A 16,042-nucleotide genomic window follows, 5' to 3' on the forward strand; every position below is an offset into this window, starting at 1 on the left:
TCTTGTTTGGATCTCCCCATTAGTAAGTTTCCCCCAAGTTTCGTGAGGATCTGCTCTCGAATTCATAATATCCAATGAAACAAACAATGAGTTCACAGCCAGGGGTCAATATAATGGGTACCATAGATCACGCTCATGGTTGCATCATGGGTAATCAGGGCAAGATGGCGAGAAATTCAAAGATCTGTATTAGAATTCAAAGCCAGCTAATTCTTCCTGAATTCATATATTTGATGCTTTCCCTTTGAAAAGAGTAACAATTGTTTAATTTCAAAGAAACAAATAACACTAAATCTGGAGTGCAAAGAGGCCCATTGATCAGCTTTTAGAGAACCTTGATTTTCGAATAAAGTTTCTGTAATTCGACAGTATCAAAATTACAGAAATTATGTATGGAAAAATCGAGGTTTTCTTAGCTGGCTTTTAATTCTCATACAAATCTAGGAATTTCCCGCCATCTTGCCCTGATTACCCATGATGCAACTAAGAGCGTGAACTCCCTATTGTCTTTAATGAATAGTATGATGCGATGACACTACATACACATAACTACATACGTACGGCGCCAAATGCTGCTGAAAATTTACCATTGAACTGAGGAAATATTAAAAGACGTACCTTTAAGTTGAACGAAGCAAGTGAGCAGCCAATTTGAACCTTGAACGCTGCTAATGGCACGCAGCTTCTCACGAAAGCTAACTTTTCTAATCTGATAGGTTCTGAAGACTTCTGAGTGTAAATAAAGTAATTAAAGCTTGACTGCTCAAGCGTTTCTTGTTCAAAAATTTAAAGAGTGGAAAATTTCTTATTTACAAAAGGGCCTTTTGACCCCGTTAAACGCCTTCGATTCACGGTCCCGGCGGCGGAAGGCAATACAAAAGGCACTCCAGTGCATTCTGGGATAGCTTCATTTCCAACATGGCGACTTTCAGTGCAGTCTGGAAAGTTCTCCGGAAAAGCTGTCGTGACTCCTGCATTGACTAGCTTTTAGTTGGTGTGTGTTCGGGTGAGTGTAACCGTTTTTTTAAAAAAAAAAAGTTCGATTTTAACTTTAAGACCCCAAGAGACGATTGAAACAGCAGTTTTGGAGCATACTGGCCAAAGCACCTGATCGTCAAATGTAGCCGATCGAGCACTTTTCAAGGTCACCGAAAGTCTTTAGTTTGTGTTTTGGTTTGGAATATCTCTCAATTCTACGGCAGAAGTGCCCTTCGACTGAAAGTTGATCTAAAATTGCTCTTAATTCTTGGTAACTGATCGGCTGAGTAAACAAAATAAATTATGCATTTGCCTTGCTGTACGAAACGATATGAAGCGCTTTAATTAAGGCTTAATTTTGGCTTTTATGATTATCTTTACAGATAAAGGTGAAAACCATTTTATTTTATCCTTGCTCATTTTATTTTATTATTATTATTTTTTTTTTCACTTTTCCTTGTCGGAGTTTTTCCCTCATTTTTCATCTCACCTGCTATCTCTCATAGACAAGGGACTGCACAATATCTCACCGCAGCAGCTTGGAATCAAGCATGGAAGAGGATGACACACTTACAAAACACTTAAGTCAAAAAGACCCAATCATATCATTGTACGCAGAGGAAGAAATCGAAGATGTTAGCACAACTAGTTCCGTTACAAAAAGCAGTACTGTGATAACTGGCCAAGTTTCAGAGGTGAGCTCTACATCGGAGGACAATTACCAGATACCTAGTACATCAAGCAAAAGCATCTTTATGGACTTATATGAAGAAGACATTTTAAACACTGACTCCGAGAATGTGAATAATACAGAAAAGGATACTTCAGCTAGTGATGCAGCAGGAACTAATAAACACAAACCAGGGTTGCTACTTCTTGGCGAGTATGCTGACAGTGGGAATGACACCGAAGAAGAAGCGTTAAATGCACTTAAAGTTAGACAGGATAAATCTAAAGAGACGGTAGAAAATGCAAGTAGTAAAGATGCTGGTAGAGAGGATGTTGTCAGTGAGACAGTAATTAATGAGAATAAACCTCTGGAGACATCAGCTGAATCTGACATGACCAAAGTTTTAGAGGAGCTGCCTCTTACTGTTGGTAAAGACTCTTCACTTGTTGAAGAGAAAGTAGAAGATAAAAATGACAGTGATTCTCATGCTATGCAAGATACCAGACAAGCTAAATTGAAAAGAAGTGTCAGCAAGGAAGAAGGACAAATTTCTGCCGAGTCTGATTCCAGTGATAGCGAACAGTCATCTGAGGACAGAAAGGATTCCATAAAACAAAAAGACTCAAAAAAGGATAAAGGCAAAAAGAAGGATAAAAAGAAGAAAAAGAAAAAAAGAAAGAAACAAAAACATTCAGGGGACAAAAAAGATTCAGATGTCACAGGTAAACTAAAACACAGGCATTGGTGTTATATGTTGTTGTTCAATTTTACCCTAGGCTTATTTCCCTTTTATTGTACCACTTACATTTACTGGTCTTCGTGTTTTCCTTTGTTTGTTTTTTTTCCCCATGCACGTACATTATCATACATAAAGCAAAGGAAACTCAAGGCTGTGCTCTAAGAAAAAATGGAATGGAGCCCAGTTTTCTGAACCTGTGAAATCCAGGATGCCCAGCATATGATTTCTATGTAAAAACCTAGATTTTCTAGTCGCCTAGGTGCAAAAAGAAGGTACCAGGGGCCCCTTGGCGGTGCTAGAGTGCCACCTTGAAACTTAAAATTGAAGAGCAATAATATTACACACAGTAATAGCATACTACAATGGAAATTACTTTAAGGTTACCACAGTGTTCTCCTTATCAGGCAGTAACTGGTAAAATTTACCGCCTGAAGCAACACTTCTTACCGCCTGCAATGGCCTGAAGGTTTACTAAAATTAAAGAAGTACTTTTACAAAATACACGAGTTGTGATCCAATCCAATTCTCACATACCACAAGGAAATGAATGAATATAATTATGGAAAAGTACTCAAGTATACACAGCTTTTCGCCTATTTATGGGCCACGCATTTTGGAAAGAAAACATTGAAGACAGAGTAAAATCATTGGAATCAATCGTTTTGAATTGTGTAAAGGTAACGACGGCCGATTTGCATAAAATTAATAAGGTCTTAAAATGAGGGAATGACGTTTCAGAGAACTTACTGTAGCTCCTAAATTTCCCATGTACTCCACTACCCCCCTCTTCCCAGGAGAGTGCACCTCTAGCACATATTTTTTTTGCCTTAACGGCTATGAATGGTCCCTTACCTGCTAAACTAAAATTTAGGGAGAACACTGTTACTAACAAACAGTAATTTCCCCTTCAGACCAGATGTACATGTATATCTGAGAATGATTATTACACTTTATTTAAATCGTAATTTTAAGCATGTTCTGTTTCTCTCCTATAGTAAATTTATCTATGATATTGTTTTAAGTGAATTGTTTACATGCACATTTCAAGAGCTGCAGTCCTCTACAAATGTATACAGTTTTTTATTGTAATATCCTTATTTTGTGAAATAGGTGATGAGAAGAAAGAGAGAAAATCAGTCAGAGGTAGAAGTAGAGAAAGCTCAGAGAAACACAAGTTTTCTAAGCATTCCAGGAGTAGAAGCCCAGATAGGAGCAGGGACAGGAGTTCGAGGCGTCGTGTCCATAGTAGAAGCAGATCACAAGATAAATGGAAACAGTCAAGATATGTTAGAGAGAAATCAAGGAGATCAAGAAGTCGATCATCTAGCAGGAGACGTTCTGCACCAAATAGAAATAAGGACTTTAATTCTAGGAGTAGATCTCCAAAGAGAAGTGTTTCACCACGTAACAGGAGAAGAGAAAGAGAAGACAAGTGGTCATCAACTTCTAGAAGGAGGAGAGATTCTCCATCAAAAAGGAAAAGGAAAGTGTTAAGAAGTCAGTCACCTCGTAAACGCAGGGAGAGGTCTCCTGAACACAGAAGGAGTAGGTCACCCAAGAAACGATCATATTCCCCAGACAAAAGAAGGAGAACTTCCCCTGAAAAATCACCCAGAGAAAGTTCACCATCAAGAAAAGAAAAATCTCCCAGAAAAAGGGAAAGAAAACAAAGTCAATCCACACCTGTTAAGACGTCACATCGCACATCATCAGCCTCAGATAGTTTGGACTCAGGTCACTTCACCAACATACCTCTGTCAAAAACAAATAAACCAGAGGAATCTGAACCTGACAGCAATGAGCCAGTTAAAAAGCCATCGCCAATTTCTGAAAAGAAAAATGAGCCCAGTGTTCCGCCCAAAGCCATGGCAGATGTAGAAAAGCAGTTTTCACCTATGTATAGTCCAGAAAAACCTTGGGAGGATGAATTTGACTTTGTGTTTACAGAGCACCTGTCACCCAGGCAAGGAACCGAGAAGAGCATGGAGGATGTTCTGTTTGGATCAGAGGCAAAAACTCCTGATTTCAAAAGACCAATAACTGTGGAAAGGTAAGGCACAGAGGTTGTTTGACCCTGTAAGTCTCATGTATGACCATCATCAATTTTCTCGCAACAGTACCAACATGAAATCAAGGTAAAAGGTTGTGAGAATTAATAAAATGATCAGCTAAGGAAAAATATTAAATACTTGGATCGTTTATAAAATTCTGCCAACTACATGTAATTCTTTAAGGAAATATATGGGGATCAGTCTAGAGAATAGAGACCTTTAGCATCAGGTTTTTCATGGGAAACCGCAAACCAAAAACTGCAGTTTGCCGTTATGCGTTTGCAATTTCACATTGCCGAGATTTCAAATGTTAGCAAGGCATTCAGTTCAGTTCAGTTCAGTTCATTTTTATTTAGCCAAAATATAATACAATACAAGAATACATATAGGAATTGTAATGTTGCAAGGACGCCCAGAAGAAACCAGGAGGCTTATGAAGCCTGGGCTCCCCACTCACAAAGAAATAAGTAAAATAAAATGAAATTCACGGATTGAAACATTAAAAATAGGAACTAAACAGAGACTGAGTAAGTTATGATTAATGAATTCAGTAACAAGATAGAAAAAAATATTTGACTCTGGATTGGAACAGAATACTTCTTTTGTTAGTACGGCAGAAAGGAATTAATATAAAATCGATTTGAACTACGCGTTCATTGTTTAGTGCCTCCATGTTGTTTTTCATCAAGTCAAAGTGCATCACTTTAATTGCCCAAAAAACAGGAATAATTCATTGATTCGAGATAAAAAATCCAACAAACACATCGCAGATGGATATTTAACAGTTATTATTCGAGCCCGAATGGGCTGTGAGTCAATAGCCTATGAGGCCGAAGGCTGAATGGGCTATTGACTCAGAGGCCATGAGGGCGAGAGGAATTTTTTGTTTTAGTAAAATCCAGCTAGTTGGTCAAAAATATTGAGAATAAAAACGTTTAGCTAGGTAAAAGCTAGACTTTAATCCTTTTTTGCCACCAAAAAGCCCGCGCTTTTCACTACTAGTGGGCTATGACATATAGCCTAGTAGTAGCTCAACCAATCAGAATGCAGCATTGATAATAGACCACTAGCTGGATTTTACTAAAAAAAGATAGTTCATGCCTTTAAACGCGAGGCTGTACAATTTTTAGTGGCAAAAAACCTTGCCATAAATCACTTATGCCTGGAAGCCCTCCCTGCAGTTCAAACGTGAACTGCGAACTGCCAACGTGGCCTCAAGGCTGTGGTCACATGACATTTTGCAGTTTGCGGTTTGCGGTTTCCCATGAAAAACCTGATGCGAAAGGTCTCTAATATGTTTGAAGATACATGTATTGGGCTTTGAAGGGTTAAGAGGAATGATCCAGTTGGAGACCCCATGCTGTTTCTTTAATTAGAGAACTGTTTTTTTCCTTCAATTGTTGGGAGCAAGGTTCTACACTTGTACATGAGATACATTACATTATGACAAGCTCTCCTTTTTTCACAAGCAAATACAGCACAACTTGGAGCAAAAATCTAGAAAATTATCAGAAGTCACCAAAAATAAAAACAAACAAGCCAAGCTAATGAGGCTACCAAATTACACTTATCAAAAAGTGAGGTCCAAATAACCCACAGTTAAATGAAAGGCAAACAAGGTTTGTTCACTACTTGAACAAGATGCTAGATGCAAATAAGCATCTTGCACAAGATTACTTATTATTCTTAGGTAGCTCCTCAGTAGATGGCCAAACTAGTAAAGCAGTGATTTTGTTACCTCTGCGTCCTGCGTCCCTGATGCATAAAAATCCCCAAAGACGCAAAATGATTCATAGCATGTGTCCCGTAGGATGCAAAGATCGATCGATTGATCTAAACGTGTGTATTTTTAAAAAATAAATATTCTGCTCATGTAATTTCTGTAGCAGTTATTATGGCTGTTGTTTAACAATGCATATTTCTTTTAGCCTTTGTTCTGCTTTAAAATAATCACTGTATTTTAATTTCAGTATACTGTAATACAGAGTTTTGGAGTATGTTTTCAGATTACCTGTGTATGTCTGGTTACATAAAGGCCAAAGCATTTTCAATATCAAGCTCGTTTCTTTTTCTTTTTAACTGGAACTCATGATTTTTTACAAGATGAGTCCCAGGACTCACCATAACGATTTGGAACAAAATCACTGGTAAACTGAAGCTATTATTTTCCCCTTCACCCTGTAAGCCCAAGTATGCACATACAAATTCTCCAGACTTACCTACATGCATTTCCTTAAAGAATAATTGAGAGAATATGACAAAAAAATCAAGGCATTTTCGCTTAGGTGATCGATTTATTTATTCTCATAACCCTTTCTCTTGAAATGTTGGTCTTTCTTGGTACTTAAAGGGTATAAATGCCAACTGATTTTTTACCTGTGAAAAGTTAGAACTACATTATGTCTCCATAAGAGACCTTGTTTTTAAAAGGTTTTAAATTTATGAAAAGTCAAAAAAGAGAAACTGAAAGAAAGACGAAAATAGTAAATCACTCATGGTCAATCATATTTGATAGAGAATGGTAACCAATATTAGGTTTGGAATGTTAATGAGTTTGTTTTTGTAATACATGTAAGTAAAAAAAGAGAGATATAGAAAGGGAGAAAAATAAATCACTCAAAATCAGTATTAAATTTGAAAGAGAATGGTAACTAATAACTATTATAGCAACTTACTTGTATATTGAACACTTTTTGGACTGTCAATGATTTTTTATTATTATTATTCTTTACAATTTATTCTATGTAGCAAGAAAAATGAAGGAGAGCCTGTTGCAAAGAAAGAGGAAAAGAAAGCAGAAAAAGTAAAAACTGGTAGAGAGAAAAATAATGTTCCGCAAAAAGAAGAAAACCAAGATGGTTCTTCCAGAATACAGCAAGCTAGTTCTAATACTGCAGAGTCTGCCATCAAAGCTAATGGCCAAAATATTTCTGCTTCCAAGACAGCAGAAGTAGCAAAAACTGTCTTTGAAGATAAACCCGACCAACTTGAAAAGAGAAACAGTGACAATAAGTCATCACAAGCTTCAAATAATACTAACAAATCAGCTTTTGTGCAATCTAAGTTGGAAGTTATACCTTTTCTAGATGAAGCACCATCTATCCAACCTCCTGTAGGTAGTAGCAAAGTTCACCCAGCCAAGTCCCAGGTGGACATTAAAGGTTCTTCTCCTTTAGCTGGTACAGGCAAAAAACAAAATGAACTTCAAAGAGCAAAAGATATTATACAGTCATCTATCACAAGGATAAATAAAGCACCAAACAATGTTAACGTGAGTCCCATGGACATGGAAATGTCATCACCTGAAGGTGACATTATTGACCGTATGAATGAAGAGTTTTGGAGGCAACAACACCAGCAGAAGCCGGTTGGAATGAATCAAGCAGAAGTGGAGGGAAGACAATCAAGAGAAGGTTTTACAGTAGAGTCTGGAGAAAATGAACAGTGCTTGTTTGAGGAGCCGTACGAGCCTGAAAGTGGGTTGATTATTGGTGAAGAATATGAAGATTTAAATAACATAGCTGATCCCAAAGAAAGAAGGAAGAAAGAGAAGCAACAGCAGAAGGAAAAGACAAAAGTTCAGGTAAATGTAAGGTTGGAAAGTAAAGCTTCAATAGTTGTAAACTTGCCAAGATGCTGACACTTGTGTTTATAAATCATTGACCCGGTGTTCTTACCAGGGTTCTCCACCCTGGGGTCTATAGGACCCATAGAGAAGCTAAAATGGGGTCATGAGGGAGAAAAATGGCTCACAATTTTTAGATACAGTTAACTGAATGTTTAACTCACAGGTCTGAGTTAGAGTAAATGGATGATAAATATCCAATTTTTACATACATTTAACTCAACATTCTACAGCTCTGAGTTAGAGTTAAGACGGAATAATCAAATAAATTTTGGCTTATATTATAAGGAAATGTACAAATGTTTTTGGACATTTTCAGGGTTCTATCTAGGATTTATCGTTTGGAGGAGAAGTCCCTGAGTAGCCAAAAGGCCATGAGCTTTCTAGGGGGGTCGGGGGTATGCCTTGTCAGATACCCTAGATAGAACCCTGGTTTTGTAATAGGTTTTTTTTTCTTCTTTGCGCCCTTTTGACCCCTTGCGCTTGCTGCATTCTGGTAAGAACACTGATGACCTTGCCTTAAACAATTGTCATAGCCATGAAATGAAAAACTAAACACCAAATTGCAGGATTTTCAGTAAGTTTTGAAGTAGGTAGCTGATTCACCGTTTTAACTTTAATATCCCAGCTGATTAGCTAACCAAAAATTGAAAGCAGGTTATGTGTTTGCCAGCTATTTTGACAATCCCAGAAGTAAGACTTTGCAATTCATCAGAACTGCTTCTTAGATTTCAAGACTGGCTGAAAAATTTCCAAGATTCACAATTTTCCTAAAGTGCTGGTCTAGCAATAATTGCAATGAAGCCCTAATTGACTTAGGTAAATTACTTCCAAATAACTATTGTCTTGTACTTACATGCACTTGTGAATCAAATGGAGAATTTAGCATCAGGTCAGGAGTCACTTAGAGCCTTCTAAGCACACTTCTATTATTGAGCTTTAAATTACCCCATTGAATCCATATAATTAACATCATGATCCATTGATTTATAGTTGGTTTTCGTATTTGAAAATTGCCCACTTGAGACATGTTTACAATTTTATAATGAGAGTTCTGTGCATTTGACATTTCTTTGGTCTGTCAGTCAAGGAACGGTATCTTGTGTTTTGCTTTTAATTGTAGGAACTGATAGATAAGCTTCACCGACAAGCTCGTGTAGAAGAAGAAGTCAAGCATGTTCTCAAAGCATATTACAAGCACAGAGATATTAACAAGGAAGAGTACAAGAGTATACTGAGAAGAGCTGTTCCACAGGTTTGTTACTGAATTTCTTGGTTAAGTTTTATTTAGTCATGCAAGGATGATCTGTTAATCTTAGGATCAACTCCCAGTAACTAAATGCAGGTTAGAAGCTATCATGTTCTCACAGATCAATACTTGTGCACACTGTATTGCTGGTTTTCACTGTTGAAGCATAAAAAAACTTAATCCAATCAACAGTAAAAATAGAATCTGGTAAACACGTCAAAGATAAACATGCAAACAGTCATGCCAAGTTTCAGGTCTGTACGCTTTTCCACAACTGCATGCAAGATCCCCAGAGAAATATGTACCTAAACTTATAGAGCTTTTGTTTAGAGCTGCCACACTGGTGTCCCCTCTTGTGTAAATATTGCTCTGTCACAATCATCCACTTTCCATGATGTTTTCTAAATTTACTTTGCCAAGGGACAAATATGATATTTAATACTGTACTTAGAGACATTGTATGGTAATATATTATATGTCTGGCTAAGTCACCATTTTGGTCAAACAAAACAAAAATGTGGTTGAACTCAATCATTGGAGCATTATGTTTTTGTCACCCATCCTTACATGTACATCAGAGAACCTGGATCATGGAAGTGTAGAAATGAAATCCTTAACACATCAGAGATGATACAGAAACAACTCTCAAATAAAGGAAAGCCAGATTCATTTGTTAAATGGCAAAAATTAATACTTGTACTATGCATAACTTGATCATGAGTTTGTGTCTTCTTTTTTTTCTTAGGTGACAAACTCAAGCAGTGCCATAGACCCTGAGAGAATCCGATCTCTCGTAAAGAAATATGTAGCCAAGATCAAGGGACAACGAGTTGATTCTTAGTATAATTACTGCACCTTTTGTACAATTTTGCTTCATAAGCAACATGGTCAGGTACTAAAACTTCTCAGTCCTATAAAAATTTCATTTCCATTCGTAAAAGAGCCATACATAGATCTAAGAGATCTTTCATCCAAAATCACCTTTTTCTGAGAAGATCATACACAAAAGTACTGTATTTGCAGCATTAGCTAAAATGAAGAGGAAAAATAATACAGAGTGCATTCTTCAATCTGCAGAAATGCAAATTTATATAAGTGAATGATCTGTTTAATTGAGACAAAAATTCAAAGCTCCTGTTGCTGAAAGACCACAGGATCCAGGACAGTGTTTAAAGTGAAGAACTGCATTCCCGGTTGAATTTTATTATTTTCGATAAACTAGACTTGAACATGTAGAGCTCTGTTCTTAGCCATAGATCTAACTCTGATGTAAACCTGTCGTACAGTCTACTCTCTCTTAACGGACACCTCTATAAGACGGACACCTCTGTAAAACGGACACCTAGAGTTGGTCCCCGCCTTTCTTTACTACCTTTATTTAACTCTCTATGAGACGGACATCTCTCTAAGACGGACACATACTGCAGGTCCCCAAGTTGTCCGTCTCAGAAAGAGTTGACTGTACATGTAAAATCAGCTATCAGAACTTCCATTTTATCAGTGTTGTACCACATCAAATGCAGTTTTAGCTTTAGTAGCCAAGCATAAGTTTTTGAAGGTGGAAAGTTAAGGTGTTGATTGTTGGTATTTGTTTTCAAGGTTATTGCAGATTGGGTTAAACATGCTTTTGTTGTCTATCACCTTGGTAGAACAGTGTTTTGGAAAGTAACCTGGGCGAAGGTGATAGAGCTATAAAAGTAATGTTCTGGTGTCTCCTTTCAAGGGTCTATCATAACACATAGAGCTTATATTGCTGCAGTTGTATTACTTTTATACTTGACACCACAATAGACTTTAAATTTCCAGAAGATAGTTTGTACAGCCAGTTTATACGGTCCACCCTTTCTTTTGAGAAAAACTATGTCATTTGAATGATAAAGTGTTAAAGAAATTTTATTACTTATCGGATCAAGTCATCAAAGAGTACTGGAATGTGATAGTTTTTACTTAAAACACAGTAAAAGAAGCTGTTACGTGAAGTTATGTTTGTACAACCCTACCTAAGCTACATAAAAAGGCAGCAGAAAATGGGGTAGAATGTGCTCTGTTGTAATCCCTGGCATTTCAAAGAGGAAAATTGATATGTAGTTTGGCTGCTGAATAGATTATACAGTATTTTCCTGTGTTATCAAGTTATTTGTGTTTACTTGGAGTCAAGTGCTGAATTATCTTCAACAATGTAAGTAAAGTAGAAAAATATAATAGAACTTTGTCATACTAAATGCCGTAAGTCATGTTAAAAGTAGAAAAGAAAGTTAACCTTTTTGAGAGTATATTCCATTTCCTCATGACCAAGGTTACACTTTACACTATTACCCAGGTACACTTCAACAAATTGTTCAAACAATATTCAATCAAAAAATATTTTTGAAGTAAGGCGTACCTGGAAAGTATAGTCTTTTTAGTCTAAGTGAGTGGTTCAATTTTCCTGGGCAAATGTTTGTAGCATAACTACAGATTAATTCGTTTTGGTAGTTCTTTGTATTACTTATACAGGTCTTTAATACAATAATTGTATTCAGGTTTAATTATTAAACCTCTCATCTTGGAACCTTCATACTAAAGAAAAACATGAAACCACTGTCTATGCACACTGCTTGACGTGAACCAATTAATGCTTTGTAAATACACAACACCATACTTTAATAGTAATAGACAACCCTTATATAATGGTTCTGTCCCTTTAGTGTTTATAATGAAAATTTGACCATACTTTTCAGTTATTCATAACAGTTATTTAATGTTTCTGTGTTAAAATAAAATGAATCACATGAATTTAGTCCTAAGTGTTTTGTGGAACCACACGAGAATGATTGTATTAAAATACGCTTATTGTGTAATGTAGTGAATATATGTTGGTCAACAGATTTCATTTGCACATAAGGTGGAAAGACAAAACTTCCACAAATATGGACACTCATTTTTGAAACTAGTGTGCAATAAAAGGTGTTATGAGTAAAGATGATAATGTTTGTATATACTCTAACTTATTGCCCTTATTTCTGTGTGACTGTTGAGATTGCTGAGTTGGAGAACGCTGCTTGATTTCTTTTGGAGAACAAAAACTGGTAAGAGCACAAAATTAATGTATTGTCCATGGGTAATAAGGTATGGTCTAATATTTTGGGGGGTGGGGGTGCCTTTTACCACAGCCAACCCCCTTACCCATGGGCAAATTGAACTCTTCTGAAATGACCTCAACAATTTCATGGTAAAGCAGGGGACCATGAATAGTCTAGTTTGGGTAGGTTTGTGTGGGTCAGCCTGGAAGAAAATTAAGACAGAACCCATCAGGAAATTGAGTAATTTCAACTTTCAGTGGACAAAAACCTTGCACCAGAATAATTTAAACAATACAGCATTCTTTTTTACATTTTTCAAGGGCTATAGACATAATTTATTATCTGTAATAACACCAAAGACCATTTCTCATTGCAGCATGAGAAAATAAATGTCAAATTTCACAAAAATTGTTAAAACACAGGTAAAATTCTGAAAATTTCATGTGTAAGATGTCATTTTGTGAATTTTGACATTCGTTTTCTCGGGCTCCCATACAAAATTTCTTTGGTGTTGTTACAGAGAACTAATTAGATCTATAGCGTTTGAAAATGTAAAAAAGAATGCGACATTGTTTAAATTATTCTGGTACAAGGTTTTTGTCCACTGAAAGTTAAAATTACTAAATTTCCTGATGGATTCCATCTTGTTGCTGCACGCTGTTACCTTCCAAACAAAAGTTGTTTTATAATAGCATTTTATTAGCTACTGTGTGTTATTATTTTTTGCAATCAAATGTCAAGTTCCATCTAAAGTTATTACATTGCAAAGAACTTGTTAACAGAGTTCTTCTACCGGGGATTCTATACACAGATGTGTCTTTCATAGCTTGCAAAAAGACCATCAATCCAACTCTACATAATAGCCAAATGTTAGACTCAGCCAATACTATTGTGCAAAGGTTTAACTTAGATTTCAACGTAAGCATTAAAGTAGTCTACAGATTAATTTCAGAGAACAAATATTTCTTGCAAATTCAATGAAATTTAATTGTTACTAAACAGGTCCCCTCTGATCTACTAGCATCCTTTTTTCCATGCACAGGGTAAGAAGACAGTTGAGTTTTTCATAAAGATTTAAAGAACTCTTCCAGGATGTGAGGTATATCCTCTTCTTTGTAATCTTTCACCACCACATTGTCATCAATTGCTCCTCGGATCATTGCAGAAAGAACTAATAGAAAACAAACAAAAGTGACATATCTCACAATGTGATTGATGATAATACAGTATTAGTTTTAAAAAAATATGAGACCATCAACTTACATTTTCCACTATCAGGCCTAAACAGACACAGAATCTTCTTCTTGTTTTCTATTGCTCGGCCTATTTCATATCCCACTCCCAGGGAAGGCTGGGTAACTTCAGCAACTAATGCTGTAAAACAGAAAAAAAGATCATTGTTTGGACTAAGAGAAAATATAAAGTAACCCTAGATCTTTATATCATAGTTAATAGAGCGGAATGGTTATGAAGTGCATCAGACTCTTTTGTTATATATTTATGAAGTGTGTTCAGTGGCATACCTATTATTTCAATCTTAGTGACTAATAAAAAATGCTGTATTAATTTATTCCATCACAATTTCTGAACAAAAAAAACAATTAAGACTTGTGCACCATCAGGGAGTTTCCAACCTCTGTTAGTATCCCCCAGTGTGCAGAGTATGGCAGGCGCATGCACAAGTTTTTTTTAACAATATAAGTATTGAGGGCCTAAAAATGGCCTTGCACATGCAAGATCTTGTCGAGTTCTGCAATGTTGTTAGATTTTCTGAAAACAGTTGTAAATAAAGATAGCTTGCACACTTACCGTCAGATTTCAACAACCAAGCGACGTCGCGATCATGAATGAATTTATCACTACCTGAAATATACCAAGCAAACATGGAATTAATGCATCAGTCAATTCCAGCTGCCCCCAGCCCCTGCCCGGGCTACTGTGGGGCATTTGCCTGCCTTTTTAGTCCAGGGGGTGGGGCACATTTGCAAATTTTGCGCTGCCTGGTGGCCGGGCATTTGCCAAGCCCGGGGCTATTTCCAAGCTTTCTCAAGACACACATGCAGTTTCCTATCAGAATATAACTACACAGAGGATATTACTGAAAAAAAAGCAGATTAGCTCATCTGTCAAGGACAGGGGGTTGTAAAGGCATGTTCTCGATGTTATGCATGCATTTCTTCATTGCTTATCAAGCCAGAATTACCTAGGGAAACTCGGGAGCTATCGACGTCAATCAACGTTTTTTGGTGATTCAAATTTGGTGATTCATTTTTTAGTGATTCAAATTTCTGTTGATATTATTTGAAGAACATCCTTTCATATTTATGACCTATTCATAACATGTGACTTAACAGCACTCTATTAATTTTAATGTCAATAATTTTATGTCAATACTAAAACCATAAATTGGTGCATGTCGTCGCAGCATGAAGTCTTAATTAGAATCCTAGCGCTATTACAAAGGAAGACGTTACTTGAAACAAAAAATCGAACATTAAAATGTTTAAAATGGCACTATTTGACTGTGCAATCAATGAAAAATGTTACAGTGTTGATGGAGGACGGGCCATTTGCCCTCTTATTTCATCCCCACCCAGGGAGATTTGACAGCTCAAGAGTCCCCACCCCCTGGAATTTGTCATACAAGGCAAAAAAATGCTAATGCCCAGGGGTCAGCCGGGGAGGGGGGGGGGTGGGTGCAGCTGACTGATGCATAACTTTTTGAAAAAGAAAAAAAACTTTCGATTTCATTTTCAAAACAACATTTAGCCATCAAAATAATGGAAAAACAGTCGACAACAGTTTGAAAACCAAGCAAATTTGGGATTGAAAAAAGAAAACCAGGACAAAATTTTGCCTTGTCTCCACCATGACCCACAATTTATCACTTCCGGTCCTTCGATCTTCCGTGATGAGAAAGCGCACCTCTACCAGGCTCAAGCCGACACCACACTTAATCTCCCCAGAGAAGTTTAAAAGAGGTATTTTTATAATCAAAATTTTATTGGTCAACTTTAATGATGTGTATGGCATCATATCCTATTGATTGAACGAAACAACGCTCTGGGCGTGGTGGGTGGGAACCCGGGAACAGGAGACGGAGCGGAGCTCTAGGCGTGGTGAGGTGAGGTAAGCGAGGAGCAGGGGGAGAAGACTTTATAACTCAAACAAAAATGTTACGCAATGCAGTGCAAAAATCTGTAAATGTACTGGGTATTAGAGTGTTAGGGTGGGAAGAATGTCCTGTAAAGGCCACGTTGGACAAAGTAAGTGGTTGACGGTCATACCTTTCTCTTTTTCCATAAGGTTGGGATCTCCGATATGTTCTGTCAGAACCTCACCGTACTGTTTTAGTTGATCTATTATACGCTTGTACAAAGCCGCATCATCTCTTCCGCCACGAATACTCCCACAAAAATAAATAAGTCGCTTCGCTGGTTCGCTCATAACTGCTATGAAATACGCTCTTCCTGCATAAATATGCCAGGCGTCTTTTTCGCGTCTTTGCCCCTGCAGAGCCCTCCCTGGTAGGGGTGTTAAAAAAGCGATAGAAAAACAAAATAAGCCTAAGAAGGAGAGAACATGCAGGTAAGATTTAACCAATGAGGAGGCCCTTTTCTGTTAATGTGATTCTAGATATATGTAGCTTTTTTCAGATTTGTTGTTGT

The 16,042-nt window shown here is 37.0% G+C and overlaps 2 protein-coding genes across 2 annotated transcripts; one reads left to right on the plus strand and one right to left on the minus strand.

Annotated features, from left to right (window-relative positions):
* Window positions 1–904: 904 nt before the first annotated feature.
* LOC140940278 (uncharacterized) lies at window positions 905–12,570 on the plus strand. The gene is made up of 6 exons (XM_073389203.1): window positions 905–1,006; window positions 1,485–2,370; window positions 3,498–4,437; window positions 7,187–8,021; window positions 9,187–9,318; window positions 10,058–12,570. The coding sequence occupies exons 2-6, from the start codon at window positions 1,530–1,532 to the stop codon at window positions 10,151–10,153; spliced, it is 2,844 nt and encodes a 947-aa protein (XP_073245304.1). The 5' UTR covers window positions 905–1,006; window positions 1,485–1,529; the 3' UTR covers window positions 10,154–12,570.
* Window positions 12,571–13,336: 766 nt separating this feature from the next.
* LOC140941331 (putative 2'-deoxynucleoside 5'-phosphate N-hydrolase 1) lies at window positions 13,337–15,839 on the minus strand. The gene is made up of 4 exons (XM_073390312.1): window positions 15,662–15,839; window positions 14,184–14,237; window positions 13,638–13,748; window positions 13,337–13,545 (listed from the first exon to the last, which is right to left on the minus strand). Exons 1-4 carry the CDS (start codon window positions 15,819–15,821, stop codon window positions 13,439–13,441), a joined length of 432 nt encoding a protein of 143 aa, XP_073246413.1. The 5' UTR covers window positions 15,822–15,839; the 3' UTR covers window positions 13,337–13,438.
* Between the last annotated feature and the right edge of the window lie 203 nt (window positions 15,840–16,042).

Source organism: Porites lutea, chromosome 6 (assembly GCF_958299795.1).
Source record: "Porites lutea chromosome 6, jaPorLute2.1, whole genome shotgun sequence".
NCBI classification, from domain to species: Eukaryota; Metazoa; Cnidaria; class Anthozoa; order Scleractinia; family Poritidae; genus Porites; species Porites lutea.

Excerpts from the sequence above, each read along its gene's own strand:
- LOC140941331 (XM_073390312.1), bottom strand. The coding sequence starts at position 15,821 with ATGAGCGAACCAGCGAAGCGACTTATTTATTTTTGTGGGAGTATTCGT. Across the intron at positions 14,238-15,661 it reads CCTTATGGAAAAAGAGAAAG|GTAGTGATAAATTCATTCAT; the intron begins GTATGACCGTCA and ends GGTATATTTCAG. Across the intron at positions 13,749-14,183 it reads TTGGTTGTTGAAATCTGACG|CATTAGTTGCTGAAGTTACC; the intron begins GTAAGTGTGCAA and ends TCTGTTTTACAG.
- LOC140940278 (XM_073389203.1), top strand. The coding sequence starts at position 1,530 with ATGGAAGAGGATGACACACTTACAAAACACTTAAGTCAAAAAGACCCA. Across the intron at positions 8,022-9,186 it reads AGGAAAAGACAAAAGTTCAG|GAACTGATAGATAAGCTTCA; the intron begins GTAAATGTAAGG and ends TTTTAATTGTAG. Across the intron at positions 9,319-10,057 it reads TGAGAAGAGCTGTTCCACAG|GTGACAAACTCAAGCAGTGC; the intron begins GTTTGTTACTGA and ends TTTTTTTCTTAG.